The sequence below is a fragment of the Onthophagus taurus genome, chromosome 6 (genome assembly GCF_036711975.1).
Source record: "Onthophagus taurus isolate NC chromosome 6, IU_Otau_3.0, whole genome shotgun sequence".
In the NCBI taxonomy this organism is placed as follows: domain Eukaryota; kingdom Metazoa; phylum Arthropoda; class Insecta; order Coleoptera; family Scarabaeidae; genus Onthophagus; species Onthophagus taurus.
Window position 1 is genome coordinate 15,509,837 of NC_091971.1, and position 16,030 is coordinate 15,525,866.

The 16,030-nt window shown below is 31.4% G+C and overlaps 1 protein-coding gene across 2 annotated transcripts in view; it reads right to left on the minus strand.

The window, feature by feature from the left end:
• The window catches only part of LOC111415911 (uncharacterized), an 11,540-nt gene extending 1,460 nt beyond the window's left edge, over positions 1-10,080 (minus strand). The window contains exons 1-2 of one of the 2 annotated variants that reach the window (XM_071196457.1): positions 9,901-10,080; positions 9,669-9,843 (exon numbers count right to left, since the gene is read on the minus strand). In XM_071196457.1, coding sequence (XP_071052558.1) covers positions 9,669-9,671 — 3 coding nt within the window. In that variant the 5' untranslated portion in view covers positions 9,672-9,843; positions 9,901-10,080. Of the gene's footprint in view, positions 1-9,668 lie in introns of both variants that reach the window. The other variant, XM_023047800.2, reaches the window with a different exon arrangement.
• Between the last annotated feature and the right edge of the window lie 5,950 nt (positions 10,081-16,030).

Genomic DNA, 16,030 nt, shown 5'->3' on the forward strand with positions numbered 1-16,030 from the left:
ATAAAAATATTGAGCAAATTTTAAGTACATTAAAATATATGTGGTCGAAAATCGTATCTATGGCTTCGTTATGTGGATGACTTTGCGATTTGGCAACATGGAAAAGAGCATTTTCACGAATTTCTTGACTACCTGAACTCGCAATATCAAATTTACCATGAAAGCTGCAAAACAGTTACCTTTTCTGGATGTTTTGCTCACTAAGTAGACAGATGACGGTATGGAACTGGGAAAGTATCAGAAGAAGGCACACACGAACAGGTACCTACAGACTTCGTCGCATCACTATTCACAACAGAAAAGGTCAATGACCCAATCCTTGCTCCAGCGAGCGGAGAGGATATGCGACGAAAAGAATTTAAAAAAGGATGTTTAGAAGATACCCCAGAAGAATGGCTACACTCTGAGGGATATCCTGCGAGCCTCCAAGTAAAGCAGTAAAGTACTGCACCAGTCGGTTCTATCTGCCTCCCTTATAACAAACACATTGGTATGGAAAAATAAAGAAAAATATTGGGAAAAGTTTTCAGAAGAAGATTTTCAAAATGATACATGAACAGTGAAAAAATTAGATAAGATGGAAAACTTAATACCTACAATTCTGGAAACACCACACAAAATAGTAACAAATAAAACAACAGAAGTATACAATAAACAAGCAGCAACATTTAGAACATTAAAAAATGGAAAACCAGCTGGTAATAATGGAATAATACAGAATGAATTACTAAAGTACTAAGGGATGCAACTAATTGAGGAATTAACAACGTTCATAAATAAAATAATACGAAGATCACAGAGAATAAATCGAGAGTTAACTAATCCTATAGAGGTAATAATCAGCATAAGGCAAATGAGATAGTAGACTTGACTTAATGTGTCAAGTCCCCTACTGTTTAACATTATAATCGACGAAATAATTAGATAAGTAAAAACAAGAAGATACTACAAAATGGGTAATAAAGAGATTTAATGTTACCCCGAAGATAATACTTTGCTACTACTGGAGAGTGGAGAATAAGGAGGATTTCCAGAGATTTTTGCATCGGGTTTACTACGATCGCGAAGATGTTGATCATGAAGATGTCGGCTGAAAAATCCAAATCAGTAGTATTCCTAAGGAACTAATAAGGTGTAAGTTAAATTGCCATGACGACAAAACGACAATATAGAAGACGAACTAAAAGAACAATCAATAAAGGCAACAGAATAGCAGAGTGTTTAAATGATACTATTTGAAGAAATAAGTACATAAGAATAGAGACAAAATCTCTTACACCGCACTATGGAAAATTTGAGTCGTTTGCTGATCATAAATGGGTTTTCCGAAAGTCGTGATTTATTTTTTCTTTAATTGAATCCTATAGTAAAAATGTCAAATTTTAATAATTAACATAAGTTTTATTGTTATATGACGTATTTAAGTAAAAAAAAAATATCAAAGTTTTTATATCTCTGATTTCACGTAGTTCGGTTACTTTTGTCGTGATTTTTAAAGACTGCTAATGTAAGGTTTTAGTGTAAAACCTATATAACGTCATATCTTCTCAAAAAGCTTGTTTAATGGAGAACCTAATTCAGGTATCAATAAGTAATTTCATGGTTGTATTTTAATAATAAACGTGGGATTATCCGATGACTTCAATTTCGAGATTTCTTTAACTTTGGCTGGAGTTTTAGCAGTTAGCGATGTTTAGCGGTGGTCTAAAATACATATAATTTTAAAGACTATTTATTTCTTTAAAACATATAAAAAAATTATCTGCCAACATTTGCCTATTTAGAAGTTATGAGCAGAAAACTAAGAGAGTCCACGTCACGTATGAACATGTTATTTTTGTTTACTGACGACATACATAGGTTAAATGCAATATTGCTTTTCTTAGGTTAGGTAGCTTAAACTTGGCATACAGAACTATTAGATTAATTGACGAAGAAACTGGTAAGGTAGTGTGGCAAAATCCGGTTCCGTCTTCTGTGCGGTTTTGTCGATCAATTTTAATCGAGTTTTCTAAAGAGACTCCCGAGAAAAGAAAAGCCGTTGTGGATAATATACAAAGCCAAATTGATAGTTTGAGTCCATCGGTAATTACAAAGCAAGGAAAAGCAATACAAATCAAACATGATATGTTTCTCACCATGATAGATGGAAAAGTTGCCCAAATAATAACAAGTACACCTTCATGTTCCACATGTACTATTTGCGGTGCTAATCCACGACAAATGAATAATTTAGAAAAGGTGGCAGCAAGACCAGAAAATGATAACGCATTTCGTATGGTTTATCAACACTACATGCCTGGATACGTTGCATGGAGTTGATTTTACACATATCATATTATCTACCCTTCCGAAAGTGGTCTGCTACTACCGAAGAAAATAAAAAATTAAAAAAAGATAAGAAAGCTTTGGTCAAAGCAAATAAGTGGCAAACGATGGTAATACTGCTAGAAGATTCTTTTGTAATGCTTCTTCTTCAGCAGAAATTACCGGTGTCGACAAAATATTGATTAAGCGATTTTATATAATTCTTCAGGCGGTGTTATGGTAGATCTAGAAAAATTTGGAGAATATGCGATAGAACCGAATAGAAAAAAATTATGACTGGTATTACATGCCATCTTCCGTACATAAAATATTAATTCATGATGAACGTATTATACGACATTTTGCAATTTTACCTATTGGACAGCTACCAGAAGATGCACAGGAATCTCGAAATAAAGATTAGAAAAAATGTAGACTACATCATGCACGAAAATATTCTAGATATGCTACAAACGAAGATGTATTTCATACACTCCTTTATACATCAGATCCATACATAACGAATATTAGAAAGCCGTGCATTAAAAATGTAGAGAAACTTAACGAAGAAACCCTAGCTCTTTTAACACAGCATCCCAAGGACAGTAGAATCTAACAGGACTGCTACATCCATTGTATTCTTGTAGTCGACTACGGGTTGGTTCCCCGCACTCTACGTCACACTACTTGCCACGCCTGGTAACTGTCTGTGTTTTTAGAGGTTACATGATAGACATTAATAAGTCTAAAACATAAAACTTCAAAACTAATATGAATACGTTTAGGATATAACCTCTAAAAACACATAGCAATCGCATAGACCACAACAACAGCTGGGCGTGGAAAATAGTGTGACGTAGTTTGCGGGTAGGGTGTCACAACAATGGATGTAGCAGTCCTGTTAGATTCTACTGTCCTTGAGCATCACCTGGTTTCTGAAACTTGAACAAGTTGAACAGTGTCAGGCAATGATGGAATAGTGAACGAGTTAATAGTATATTATTCAACAAGCGTATAATGGCGGCTGTTACCCACGAAGAAGAAGTTGCAACACGAGCGAGCGAAGCGAGCGAGTGTTGTAATCTGAGTGGGTAACATCCATTATACGCAAGTTGAATACTATACTTTATCTACAACTATTTAATTTTGAAAAAAAAATCAAAAAAACGAAAAAAAAATAAACTTGATAGACATTTCAGACATAACCTCAATATAAGAAAGCTGTCATTTCTGTTAATATTTTATTTTTTGATTAGTAGGCAGTGTCAGAAGTGTGGAATAATGGCCTCATTATTCAACACTTTGTCTGTCATGGGTAATGAGTGTCATTACCCGTCAAAAATCAATTGTATAACGAATAGATAATTCAATAGTTGTAGATAATAGTATATTATTCAACAAGCGTATAATGGCGGCTGTTACCCACGAAGAAGAAGTTGCAACACGAGCGAGCGAAGCGAGCGAGTGTTGTAATCTGAGTGGGTAACATCCATTATACGCAAGTTGAATACTATACTTTATCTACAACTATTTAATTTTGAAAAAAAAATCAAAAAAACGAAAAAAAAATAAACTTGATAGACATTTCAGACATAACCTCAATATAAGAAAGCTGTCATTTCTGTTAATATTTTATTTTTTGATTAGTAGGCAGTGTCAGAAGTGTGGAATAATGGCCTCATTATTCAACACTTTGTCTGTCATGGGTAATGAGTGTCATTACCCGTCAAAAATCAATTGTATAACGAATAGATAATTCAATAGTTGTAGATAAACATTATTATACATTATATTATAATATTTATATCTCAGATAGAGATTGTAATCTGTTAGGGTTTTTTCAAAAACAATATTACTCTGTAATATCGGTAATACTCATAAAAAGAAATAAAATATACATATAATTGTGTATACTACAATAATTGTTATATACCTATAATTAAAATTGTTTAACATATTTTAACCCTGTTTTTAAGAGGTTGCATTAAATGAAAGACATAAAAAGATACAGTCCATTCAATAATCAACCAATAATGCAGTTTTTGAATTTTTTTTTCATAAACTCCATTATAATAACAAAACTAGAGTGCTCTACACTCGACTTTCTAACATTTTTATACGACGGAAAAATAAATTTTTGGAAAAATACCTTTAAACGGGCACTAAATTCAAAATAACTGTTGAATTTTCTCTATTTTAACTTCTATATGCAAAATCGCATGTGACGGTGATTTGTTAAGTAAAATACTACTTCCGGTTTCATGATTTCAATGAAATTTTTTATCTACACGTTTTTCAAAGATATAAAGGCTTATAAAAAATTTTAACAATTTATTTTACTAAATACCAGTTTATATGAAACAAATGGGTACAGGTAAAGTACTACTTCCGGTTATGTGAGGTGGTAGAAATTTTGTATCTGACAGTTTAACAAATTTTATTTGTTAATCTCTATTTGCAAGTTTATATGAAACAGTTTCAAAATCTGTTAAAGTAAACTGCTACTTCCGGTCGACCGATTTGTCCCAAAAGTTAGTAGAGATCAACAGTCTTAATTTAATAACCGCATACCGAATTTCATCGAAGTAGATAATTGCGTCTTTGAGTTATCGTGTTTACGAACGCACGTATATAGGTAATACATACTATATACTAACACATACATATGTACAGATGTAATGCTAAAATGGTCAAAATAGATTCTAGGACTATCAAATGTAAAGATTCATCACAACCTCGAAAGGGTGGTTTGTCTTCATATAGTTCGTATATACGAGGAAATAAAAATAATAACAAAAAGAAAATTGGTACTCTTACTTCCTGTAATGTAGAATATTCGTACCAAGTTTGAAACGTTTATCTTTAAAAACAAGAAAGTTATTGATTTTTGATCAGCAAACGGACTAAATTTTCCATAGTGCACCGCCGAGAACAGCCCAGAAATACGCAAAACTCAGAGATGTTTGGAAACGAGTGAAATGAAAACATAAAGAAAAATAGCTGTGAGAATGCTTTGGGATAGAGAAATAAGTAAAAACATTAATGTGTGGATAAGAAATTGAAAATGTGAGTGGAACGAACATTATAAAGAGAATGTTTGGACAACAAATAGGGAAGATTGTCCGAGATAAATCACCGGTTGGATGAAGAAATATTGGACGCCCAATGAAAAAGTAGAATGAGGACTTGTAGAGGAATTTCATTATAGAAAATCGGGAAAAACTGCCGCATATATATATACGAAGGAGAAGAAGAAACTTACTCTTACGTAATATACGTAACGTTGAAATAAGTATCTTCAATATAGCACTGCATTAGCAACATTGTGAATCTCAAGTCTGGAGTCGCCGATTAAAATTTCTTACTACACACAGAGTTTTTGGCAGAAGGATATAGAGAACGATATCAAACAGCAAACAGTAATAATTCTTTCTAAGGCATATATCATGAAATTTTCTGAAAATATTGGACATTAAAATTTACAACATCAAAAAAGTTATAGATATTCGTTCAATCAAAAAATCTCGATGATTTGGTTACAATATAGCATGACACCTATCAATTTGTTATAAATTAAGATCCAATACATTTTTTTCAAGAAAATTAGGTGAGACTGCCTAATTTTAAACTGCCTATGAAACCTTAAAATATAAGATGTAGCTAGGTGATGTAATCCATTTATCGAAAGGCATCTTAAAGCAACAAAGTGATGTTGAGTTTCATGGATTTGATGACGATTTTGGAGAGGAAGATCTTCTACCACACATTTGAGAAGAACTTCAGCATCAAAAGCATCAAAAGAAGGACAATTGGCGTGAAGATACTACTCCATTGTGTTCTTACAACGTCTCAAGCGACCCCAGGAAACATTCCAAAGAAGCCGACCAAGCAGAAGATCCATTGGATTATTTTAAATTATTTGTTGATAATGAAAAATATTTTAAACCAAACAAACATATACGCCCAATAAAAGAACACTAATGTCCATGTAACCATTGATGAATTGTATGTAGTGTTAGGCGGTATGTTACTATCTGGATATGCCAAATAGTGACATACTGTCGAACAAACGAATGCAGTGGAAGAGCCAAGGTGATGTGCCAAAAATGTTACAAGACAATATACACTATACATACACTTCAACGATAACACTTACAATAATTTTGAAGATGAATTGTATAAACTAAGACCATTTATTGAAAAACTTAATGATAGATGAAAGTATGATATCTTATTACGGGAAATATTACGCGAAGCAATATATGAAAGGTAAACTTGTGAGATTTGGATTTAAAAATTGATCTCTGTGTACAAGTGAAGGATACAGTAAGTAAGTAAGCTTTGATGTATAATATACAGAAAAAGATACTAAAAAAAATGAAAATAAGTTTGGGCTTGGAGGAAATGTCGTTTTAGACCTAATAAATAAAGCTGGAATTAGAGAAAATGAAGGGTATAAGATCTATTTTGATAATTATTTTACCAGTGTTGGTATACTTAAAAAAAAATGTTATCAAAACTTCAAATATTGTTTTCTCAAAAACTAAAAGTTATTTTTCAAATCGTGTTGGTTCATTGGAAAGAGGACACTCTTATTAACACTTTGGACAATTTTCATACTCATATTCCAAGAAATGGATTTTATACGAATTTTTAAAACTTAATCGGCGAAAATTGCAAAATTCAAAAAAATTGTCGATCATTTCAAAAAATTTTTTTCTCAAGAACTGAAAGTGATTTTTCAAAACGGCTTTTTGTATTAAGCAGAAGATACTTTAATTAATAATTGGTGATATTTCTACAAGGATCCTTCAAGAAATTAAGTTTATAGCGAATTTTGAAAATTATCGATGAAAATTGCAGCATCGAAAATTTTATCAAAACTTCAAACATTGTTTTCTCAAAAACTAAAAGTTATTTTTCAAATCGTGTTGGTTCATTGGAAAGAGGACACTCTTATTAACACTTTGGACAATTTTCATACTCATATTCCAAGAAATGGATTTTATACGAATTTTTAAAACTTAATCGGCGAAAATTGCAAAATTCGAAAAACTGTGGATCATTTCAAAAATATATTTCTCAAGAACTGAAAGTGATTTTTCAAAACGGCTTTTTGCATTAAAAAGAGGATACTTTAATTAATAATTGGCGATATTTCCACAAGGATCTTTCAAGAAATTAATTTTATAGCGAATTTTGAAAGTTATCGATGAAAATTGCAACATCGAAAATTTTATCAAAACTTCAAATATTGTTTTCTCAAAAACTAAAAGTTATTTTTCAAAATGGGTTGGTTCATTGGAAAGAGGACACTTTTATTAACACTTTGGGAAACTTTCATACTCATATTCCAAGAGCTGGATTTTATACGAATTTTTAAAACTTAATCGTAAAACTTCAAAAATTTATTTCTCAAGAACTGAATGTGATTTTTCAAAACGGCTTTTTGCATTAAAAAGAGGATACTTTAATCAATAATTGAAAGTGATAACAACAAGAGTTTTGTTAGTAATGAATGTGATGATAAATTACAAGCGAAGAGAAGAAAACTAGACGAAACTGCAACAAGAGATTTTATATATCGTATTGGGATTGTTACAATGAGGTTGCCAATGACAAACCTAATATAAATAAAGTTGTATTCAATGAAAAAAGGCCTATTGGGGTTGAACTTGATTATTATCTGCAGTGTCCAACACCTAAAAGAGATACTAATTCCTGTGAATGGTAGAGTACTAAGTAATAGCCGTTTGATATCCAGCCAAAGCCGGATATTTGGTAACTATCCGGTATCCGTCCGGATTTTTGGCGGGATAGGCCGGATATCCGTTCCACCACTAAAATAAACCATGCAGAGCTACATACCGGTTTATGGGAAATGATGAAGTATTATTTGTTCAATGGAAACATAACAAAGTGGTTACCATGGCTACCACCTTTCAAAGAAAATCTGTATCCAGTAGTACACGGTGATGCAAAGAAAATAGGTCTTATAGATAGACTATAGATAGAGCAGCCCGAAATGGTAACAAGCTATAATAAAGGAATGGGTGGGTTGGATTAATTAGATGAACTTGTTGCAGTATGCAGAACGTGAATGAGGCTTAGAAAGTAGTAGTGGCCAATCTATTCATTTCTGTTAGATGCTTCAGTTGTTAATGGGTGGCTCCTTATGAAGAAATTGATACCTAATAATATAAACTGTTTAGTGACATCATATGGAATTGGGGCGTCAAGAGAGAAAACTTCTGTATCAGAGCCATTGCTGGCAAACAATAAATAAATTGTTGTATTTCTGTTATAATAAAGTTTCATTAATACAAATATGATTAAGTGTATTCTACGCATAGTGCCCCTTTTGATATAATATGTTCTTGATATATATTTTTTTGATATAATAGATAATAAAATTTTAAAAAAATAGAAAAAGATGTTTTTCATCAAAAGAATATCTTCATGCACTAATGGGTTAAGACTTAATAGGAATATTTCAAACCTTAAAAATAATTTTCCTCAAATTTTATCTTTTTTTTATATTAACGCATCCCATAATTAAACAGGTGGCATTGAGTTGTAGATAAAGGTTTTAATATCACACAACATATTATGTTTTATTATTAATACTGCGGTTTAGCATTTATTTTATATCAATTATTTCTATTGTTTTTTTTTCAACAAAATTTTCTTTTGTTTTAATTAACTATGAAAACATTCTTAATTTCCTATTAATTATTTACATATTCTAAATATAAAGTGTTATAATACCCATATTTAACACTGTTATACTTTTATTATACACCTAAAAGTTATTCTAAGCTATTAATCATTATTTATCCTGTTACTCGTCAAAGATGGCAAACTTTTGTGAAAATTTGTTGGAGTGGTAAAAAATGTCCGAATATTTTGAGTCGAAATTATAAATTCGACTCAAATTATAAATAAATTAGGTATAAATAGATTTTGGTTGCAAAAACGATATTTGAGACATAACTATTTTTGCTGAAAGCATCAAAGGTAGATAAAGAATAGGAAATTTTGAACGTTTCCCTCAATATTCAACGATAAAAAATATTAAAGTGCTTTAAAGTTATTCATTAAATGATTAAAATCAAAATTTGTGTTTTAAAAAGCGATATCGATTTGTTTGCAAAATGCTGTTATGTCAATCATAACATTATTATTTTTTTAAACGATAATTTCATAATAAAATCTCACGCGATTATTAAAAAAAATAAATCAGCTATTAACCCGAAACACTTTGAATTTTCTTATTTTGAACGAAAATAATTTATAAACAATATTTTGCAATTAGGACATTTTTAAAGTAAAAATATGTAACGTTAAGAAAAATATATTACCATAATTCAGCATGTTTCTTACTTCTTTTGCAAACGCCGCAAACTTTACAATCTTTTTTTAAAGATCTTTAAACACACCAACGTCGTTATTGAGAGAAATAACCGATTTTAACTGGGGGAAGGGAAAATGTCACTGTACTAGATTTACACGAATCTAGAAGTCTACCATGGCTATCTATTAATTGATAATCTAAATAATATGACAATCTAAGTGTGACATTTCAAAACGTACCATCATCTCCTTTTAAAAAAACCTCAACAAGAAATAACAAGGATAAAATGTAAGTTATTATTATTACTTTGTAAAGTTTTTGCTTGAAAGGGATGGAAATTTAAGCGGTGGGGGAACATGATGACCATATTGTTCGACTTCTTGTAAAAGTTATGTCACTGTCATTTTATTTATTTAGATTAAACTAAATATCGAATCTGCAACGATGAAGTTTTAACGAAACCACCTATGATTATATAATTTTTGTGATGAGTTAATTTGTTTGAACGGTGATGAGTGAGTGTTTAAAATGTAAATGCGCATATAACCCCGAATTTAGAAATGGCACGTGGACTCATAGCGTGTGTGCAATTCGGTTCGTAACCAATTCCAATAGGAAAGTATGGCGAACTTGACCGCCTGGTGTTATAAATCATTTTCTCGCATGCAACGAGAGACGCCTCAACTTTACATGCCAAAACGGATGTTGATTTAAATTTAAAAAAAGTAAGAAGAAGGAACGTGTTAAAACTTAAAAGTTACGCGAAAATACCGTTAACGACCACTATTTTTAGGTTCGTAAATCAATATTTATGGCGATTTTTCAATTAGGATTTAAAATAGAAACATTTTTTTTATTCATGAGGAGTTAATTTGAACTTTTTGATTTCGTTGGGATTTCGGTGCCAAAACGTGCTAAACTTGGACAAAAAGCGGCATTTAGCCAATATGAACAGGTTTAGAACTAAAAAATTTGTTGGCGTTAAAGTGGTAGAGTGTGAAGTCAAGGGAATAATGTAATAATGTATATATTACAACAGCCGACCAACGCAAGTTCCTTTAATAACGTTTTGAAAGTGATTTCATAGTTTTCTCACTGTCACTTTTTAGTGTTCCATATTAAACTATTTTTAAAATAATCAATTTTAAACAAAAATTGCAATTTATTTTTCTTTCATTGTTAGTAAAATCTCGATATAACGGACTAATACGGGGGAAGGGAGTGTTCGTTATAATCAAAACTCCGTTATATGATAAATTTTTAATTTTCACTTTAAACTGTTTGAATAAATAAGTTTAATGCACACGAAAAAGAGGGCTGCTACATCCCGAAAAAGGTGCACAGCTCAAAGGCCCGTTCGTGACGTCACGCATGGGTAGGCAACTACTATTTCACACTTTGAATTACACATTTCATATGCTTAATTTATTCTATTCGTGTTTTGTAATGTTGTTAGTTTGAGACTTAATAAGGTTAACAATTTAAAAGAAAAGTTTTGATTGATAGTCGTGCTTTTTTAAGACGGCTAAACCCGAATGTTTCTAGTTCTAGGTCTAGAGTTAGTTCTACTTTTAGTACAATAAAAAGATACAACAATCTAGCGCTGAATAACAATTAATAAGTTTCGGGTTTAGCAGTGCGTCTCTTAAGACAGCTAGAGAGTGTCTGATATAGCCAAAAATATGCCACATAGTGATATCTAGTGCTAACTAACGTTACCTAGCACTGTCACTAGAACTAATACTAGACTTAGCACTAGAAACAGTCGAGTTTAGCAGTGTGTCTTTTAAGACGGCTAAACCCGAATGGTTCTAGTGATAGATATAGCGTTAGTTCTACTTTTCGTTTAATAAAAATGTACAGTAATCTAGAGCTGAATTAGAATTGCATCACTTGACTAAGCGACAAATGAATAATGTTGAGAAAAACGAGATTTTCGTTTTCATCTCTCTAAATATAACAGACTTCTCAGAATAGACAAGCTCAAACTATTGAAAATTGTTTGGTGCCTGTCCATTTTTATCACAGATTTTTATCCAGTTTCAGCCCTTGGCCATCTTCAGAGACTCTACAAATAGATTAACATCGCTCATCTTATCCATTTTACAAACAAGTTTCGTGGCTTAAAAATTGACGATTTTTTTTAATCAATGTAAAATGACCCAAAAAACACGTTAAAAATATAAAGAAACTGCGGAAATGTGACTAACACTAGATTAACTTCAGTTTATATTATATGATAACTAAATTTCAGGTTTAAAATGTCAACCTCAATTTTGACATATTTGTAATCTTCATTAAAAATCTTTTAAAATGAGTACAAACACGACATATTTATCTTCAATATTAATGAAGTTATGGTTAACTTCCGGTTAAGAATCTCAACGTCAATTTTGACATATTTGTAATCGTCGTGAAAAATCCTTTAAAATGAGTCCAAACATGATACGTTTAATTCCAATATTACTCGAGATATAAGCAACTTCCGGTTTGAAATGTCAATGTCATTTTGACATATTCTTAATTTTTATAAAATGTCTTAATATTTGTCACAAAAACAAAAATATAATAAAAAATTAAGGTTGGTATTAATATTTAAAAATTAAATTGCTATCTTCATTATTGCTAACTTAGGGTTTAATGTTTTTTATTCTAACTTTTTTGTTATTTGAGCTAAGTGCATCATCTTTGGACTCATTTTAAAGGTTTTTTAATGAAGATAACAAATATGTCAAAATTGACGTTGACGTTTCAAACCGGAAATGATTGTATTTCCATTAATATTAAAGTTACATATGTCGAGTTTGGGCTCATTTTAAAAGATTTTTTATAAAGTTGACAAATATGTCAAAATTAAAAGTTGAAAGTTCGAACTTTTTGGTTTTTTGAGATAAATGCGTCAAATTTGGACTCATTTTAAAGGTTATTTTATGAAGATTACGAATATAATAATAAAATTAAAGTTGACATTGACAACTGTAAGTTTTTTTCACGACTAAACCCGAATGTTTCTAGTTCTCGTTCTAATTTTAGTTCAATAAAAATAAACAACATAGTAATATCTTATGCTAACTAGCGCTACCTACCACTGCCACTAGAACTAACACTAGACCGAGAACTAGAAACCCGAACACAGCTAAACCCGAATGCTTCTAGCTTTACATCTAGTGTTAGTTCTACTTTTAGTTCAATAAAAATATACAACAATCTAACGGTAAATAACAACTGAAACCAGCACTAACACTAAGATTAGAACTAACACTAGTCATAGAACTACCTAGAAGTCACCTTGGAGACCCGAAAATAAAAATAAGTTTTTTTGCAATGAGGGGAAAAATGTTTTCTAAAAACGTGTTGTAGCGTTTTAATAAGCAGCTATTCTAGTTTTAAAAACGTATTTTATTTATCAACAATTATTAAAATTACACAAGCTAGATGAGTCAAAAAGTTATGAAGAAACAAATTTACGTTTTCCGGATATTGAACTTGTAGCATATTGTAAAATATTGCAACTTTGTATTTTGGACATGTGTTGTGTCACTGCGTTGCTATGGAGATGAGAAACTTTCAAAGGTAACTAGATGAGCTATGAACATAATGGACTAAAATATTTGTGTGTAATATATAAGAGTGATTTGCAAAGTTCAATATCTCGAAAACGGTTAACTTTAGGTTTAGGATGTGCTATATGAATTTTTTATTAAAGATGTCATCGTTGTCTTTTGACTGACCCTGTATACTTAATTTGTCATTATTGTAATAGATTTTTTGTAATTCGCGACGGTAACGAAAGCTCTAACAGTACTCAAACGAGTGCTGTAATGAGACTCCTTACAGCATCCGATGCTGTAATGAGATTTTAGTAACATTTTATGGAAGCAGTTCAAGTTGGTGACATTGGGTCATTAATTTTTCTAGTTGTCAATGTGACAATTTTTGTCTATGGATGTTTAAACACGTTCTTAGCATCGAATACAAGGTCCACAATGATGAGGACATTGAACACTGAGCAATTTCTCTTATTTTGGAAGGTGTACATGAAACATTTTTTTCAGGTGAATACATTTTGTGTTTTGACAGTTTCTAATTGTCAATTCAAATTTCTATTTTCAAGTGTTACGGTGTTACCAACTGCTGCATACCTATTTCCCTACATTGTCAAAATTTATTTTATTTTTGTTAAAAAAAAGGATAAAAACGCGAATTACAAAAAATAGCATAAAAAACACGTTTCATAAGACTTAAAGCACTCATTCAATAAAAAACTCGTGGCTTCGCCACTCGTTTTTCAACTTGAATTCGTGCATTTCAAGCGTGTCTTACGAAACTTGTTTTTTAATATACTATTACAAAACACTAAAACTTTTGTATCTTAACATTTTTCATTAGCTATCTTACTTCAGAAGATAATAGACCGTTTCCATACATATCAACGACCCTGTATTTTCTTTCAAAACCTCTAATCAGCGATTCCTGCACCGTTCATTTGTCCTTCCTTAAGGTTATTTTCTTCTTTTGCAGCTAATCTGTCTGACAATAAGTTTCTGCGAGCAATATATAAGTCAATGCGATGTGAGTCCGCTTCTTGGAAAAACTCAAAACACGATCTTTCAATTTTTCATTTTTGTACTTGCATTATTTCCATAATGCTTGCAAGGCCGTCATTAAAAAGGCCACTTTCTTGCCATTATGAAACGTTTTTGGTGACATAGACCAACCATAACATAGCGTTGGAACTTTCATTATTGTTTTGTGTATCCCCCTAAACATCTTGTCAAAAGATGTCCTCTATACATCTTTGTCCATTGCTGGCTTGTGGGTGTACTCGTCAATTTGTGACAAAGCATACGCTTTTTTCCAAAAACACCGCGAATCGAGACCAACTGGATAACTGTCGTGTTGTGGATTTTCATCAGCCAATCCATCATATACGGAAAGTTCATTAATTCATTTCCCCGTTAATGTTCTTTTGCCTCCTTTTTTTATTACTGTAATATTTCCATAATACCTTCGCAAATTTTGCTGTCTCTTTCTTCTTCAGTAAACAGTACTTCTAATTATCCTTTTCTTTGAATCATTAAAACATCTCTATAACGGAATCCACATCCATTTTTCCTGAAGGTCCGGTATGGTGTATATTCTCTCTTATATCTTTCCAGTAACTGCACTTTTTGCAAATTTTTGACTTTATCTCCAGTTCAACCATTTTACACGTAAGCCATCCAATCAGTATTGTGACACCAAGTAGTGATGAAAATCCCTTCTTTTTCCATGCTCCATCACCAGAAACTGTTATTCTTCCAACTTGATTAATCTAAATGGATAATTCTGGCTGTCTTCGAAAAACATTTGTCGCGCACGGCTCTTGTTGCAAGTGCAATTTTCACAAAAAGAATGGAAAACTGGTTTCGGTAATTTACTCCAATACCAAATAGTCTCATAACAAATACTAATCTTCGATTGATGTAATAGGCATGATTGTCTATCAAAGGGCAAGGTTATATATAACACATATAACGGACACTTTGAAACCCAAACCACGTTGAGCTGTTTTTAAATACTTTAATTTTTGACCCCACATTTTTTGCAAACAACAAAGTTAGAAAGTGCAGTAAAAACAGAAACAAAATCAATAAAATAGTATCCAAAAGCTGCATCAATGTTGATGTTGTAGTCATCTTCGGCCATTTTTAAGTTCTTGGCTACACTGGTCATACTCTCTTTTTGATGTTACAGAGTATGACAGTTGAAAGGTTTTCTGCTACTAACCACTTTTTAACTTTCACCGTTGAAATGTGCAGAAAGCAAACTAAATGTCTAAATCCTCAGCCCGGCAGCAATAATAATAATAACAATAAATGTCTAAATAATGTGAAACTAATGTCAAAATACCTAAATATACAGGTAAATAAAAAGTCTGGAACACCTGAAATATCTTCAAAACCTAGTTCTTTTTGAAAGAATCCTTTCAGGTGTCCAAGACTATAATAAATTTGAGGTTTTTTCCTATGTCTAAATTTTTTTTACAGTGGCGTACATTTTTGGAGTCAAAGGGGGCAACATTTTTTTAAATGGCAATGCCAATTTTTTGTTTGATAATCTGAAAGAACACCTTTATTGAGTATCTTAGAGGAAATCTTAATAAATTTGTCGTTTTGAAGATATTTCAGGTGTTCCAGACTTTTTATTAATTCTGTATATAATCGTGTAAAAAGGAAAGACAAAAAAGTTTTGGTGGCTTAGAGTTTTCAACTAGTATTATATACTGTATAGATAATAATAAAAAATTCTCTTTTGATTTCCAAATAACTTTCTGTTCCGAAAACTTTATACTTTATAATAAAACAAGTTGGAAGACTCAAAAATTTG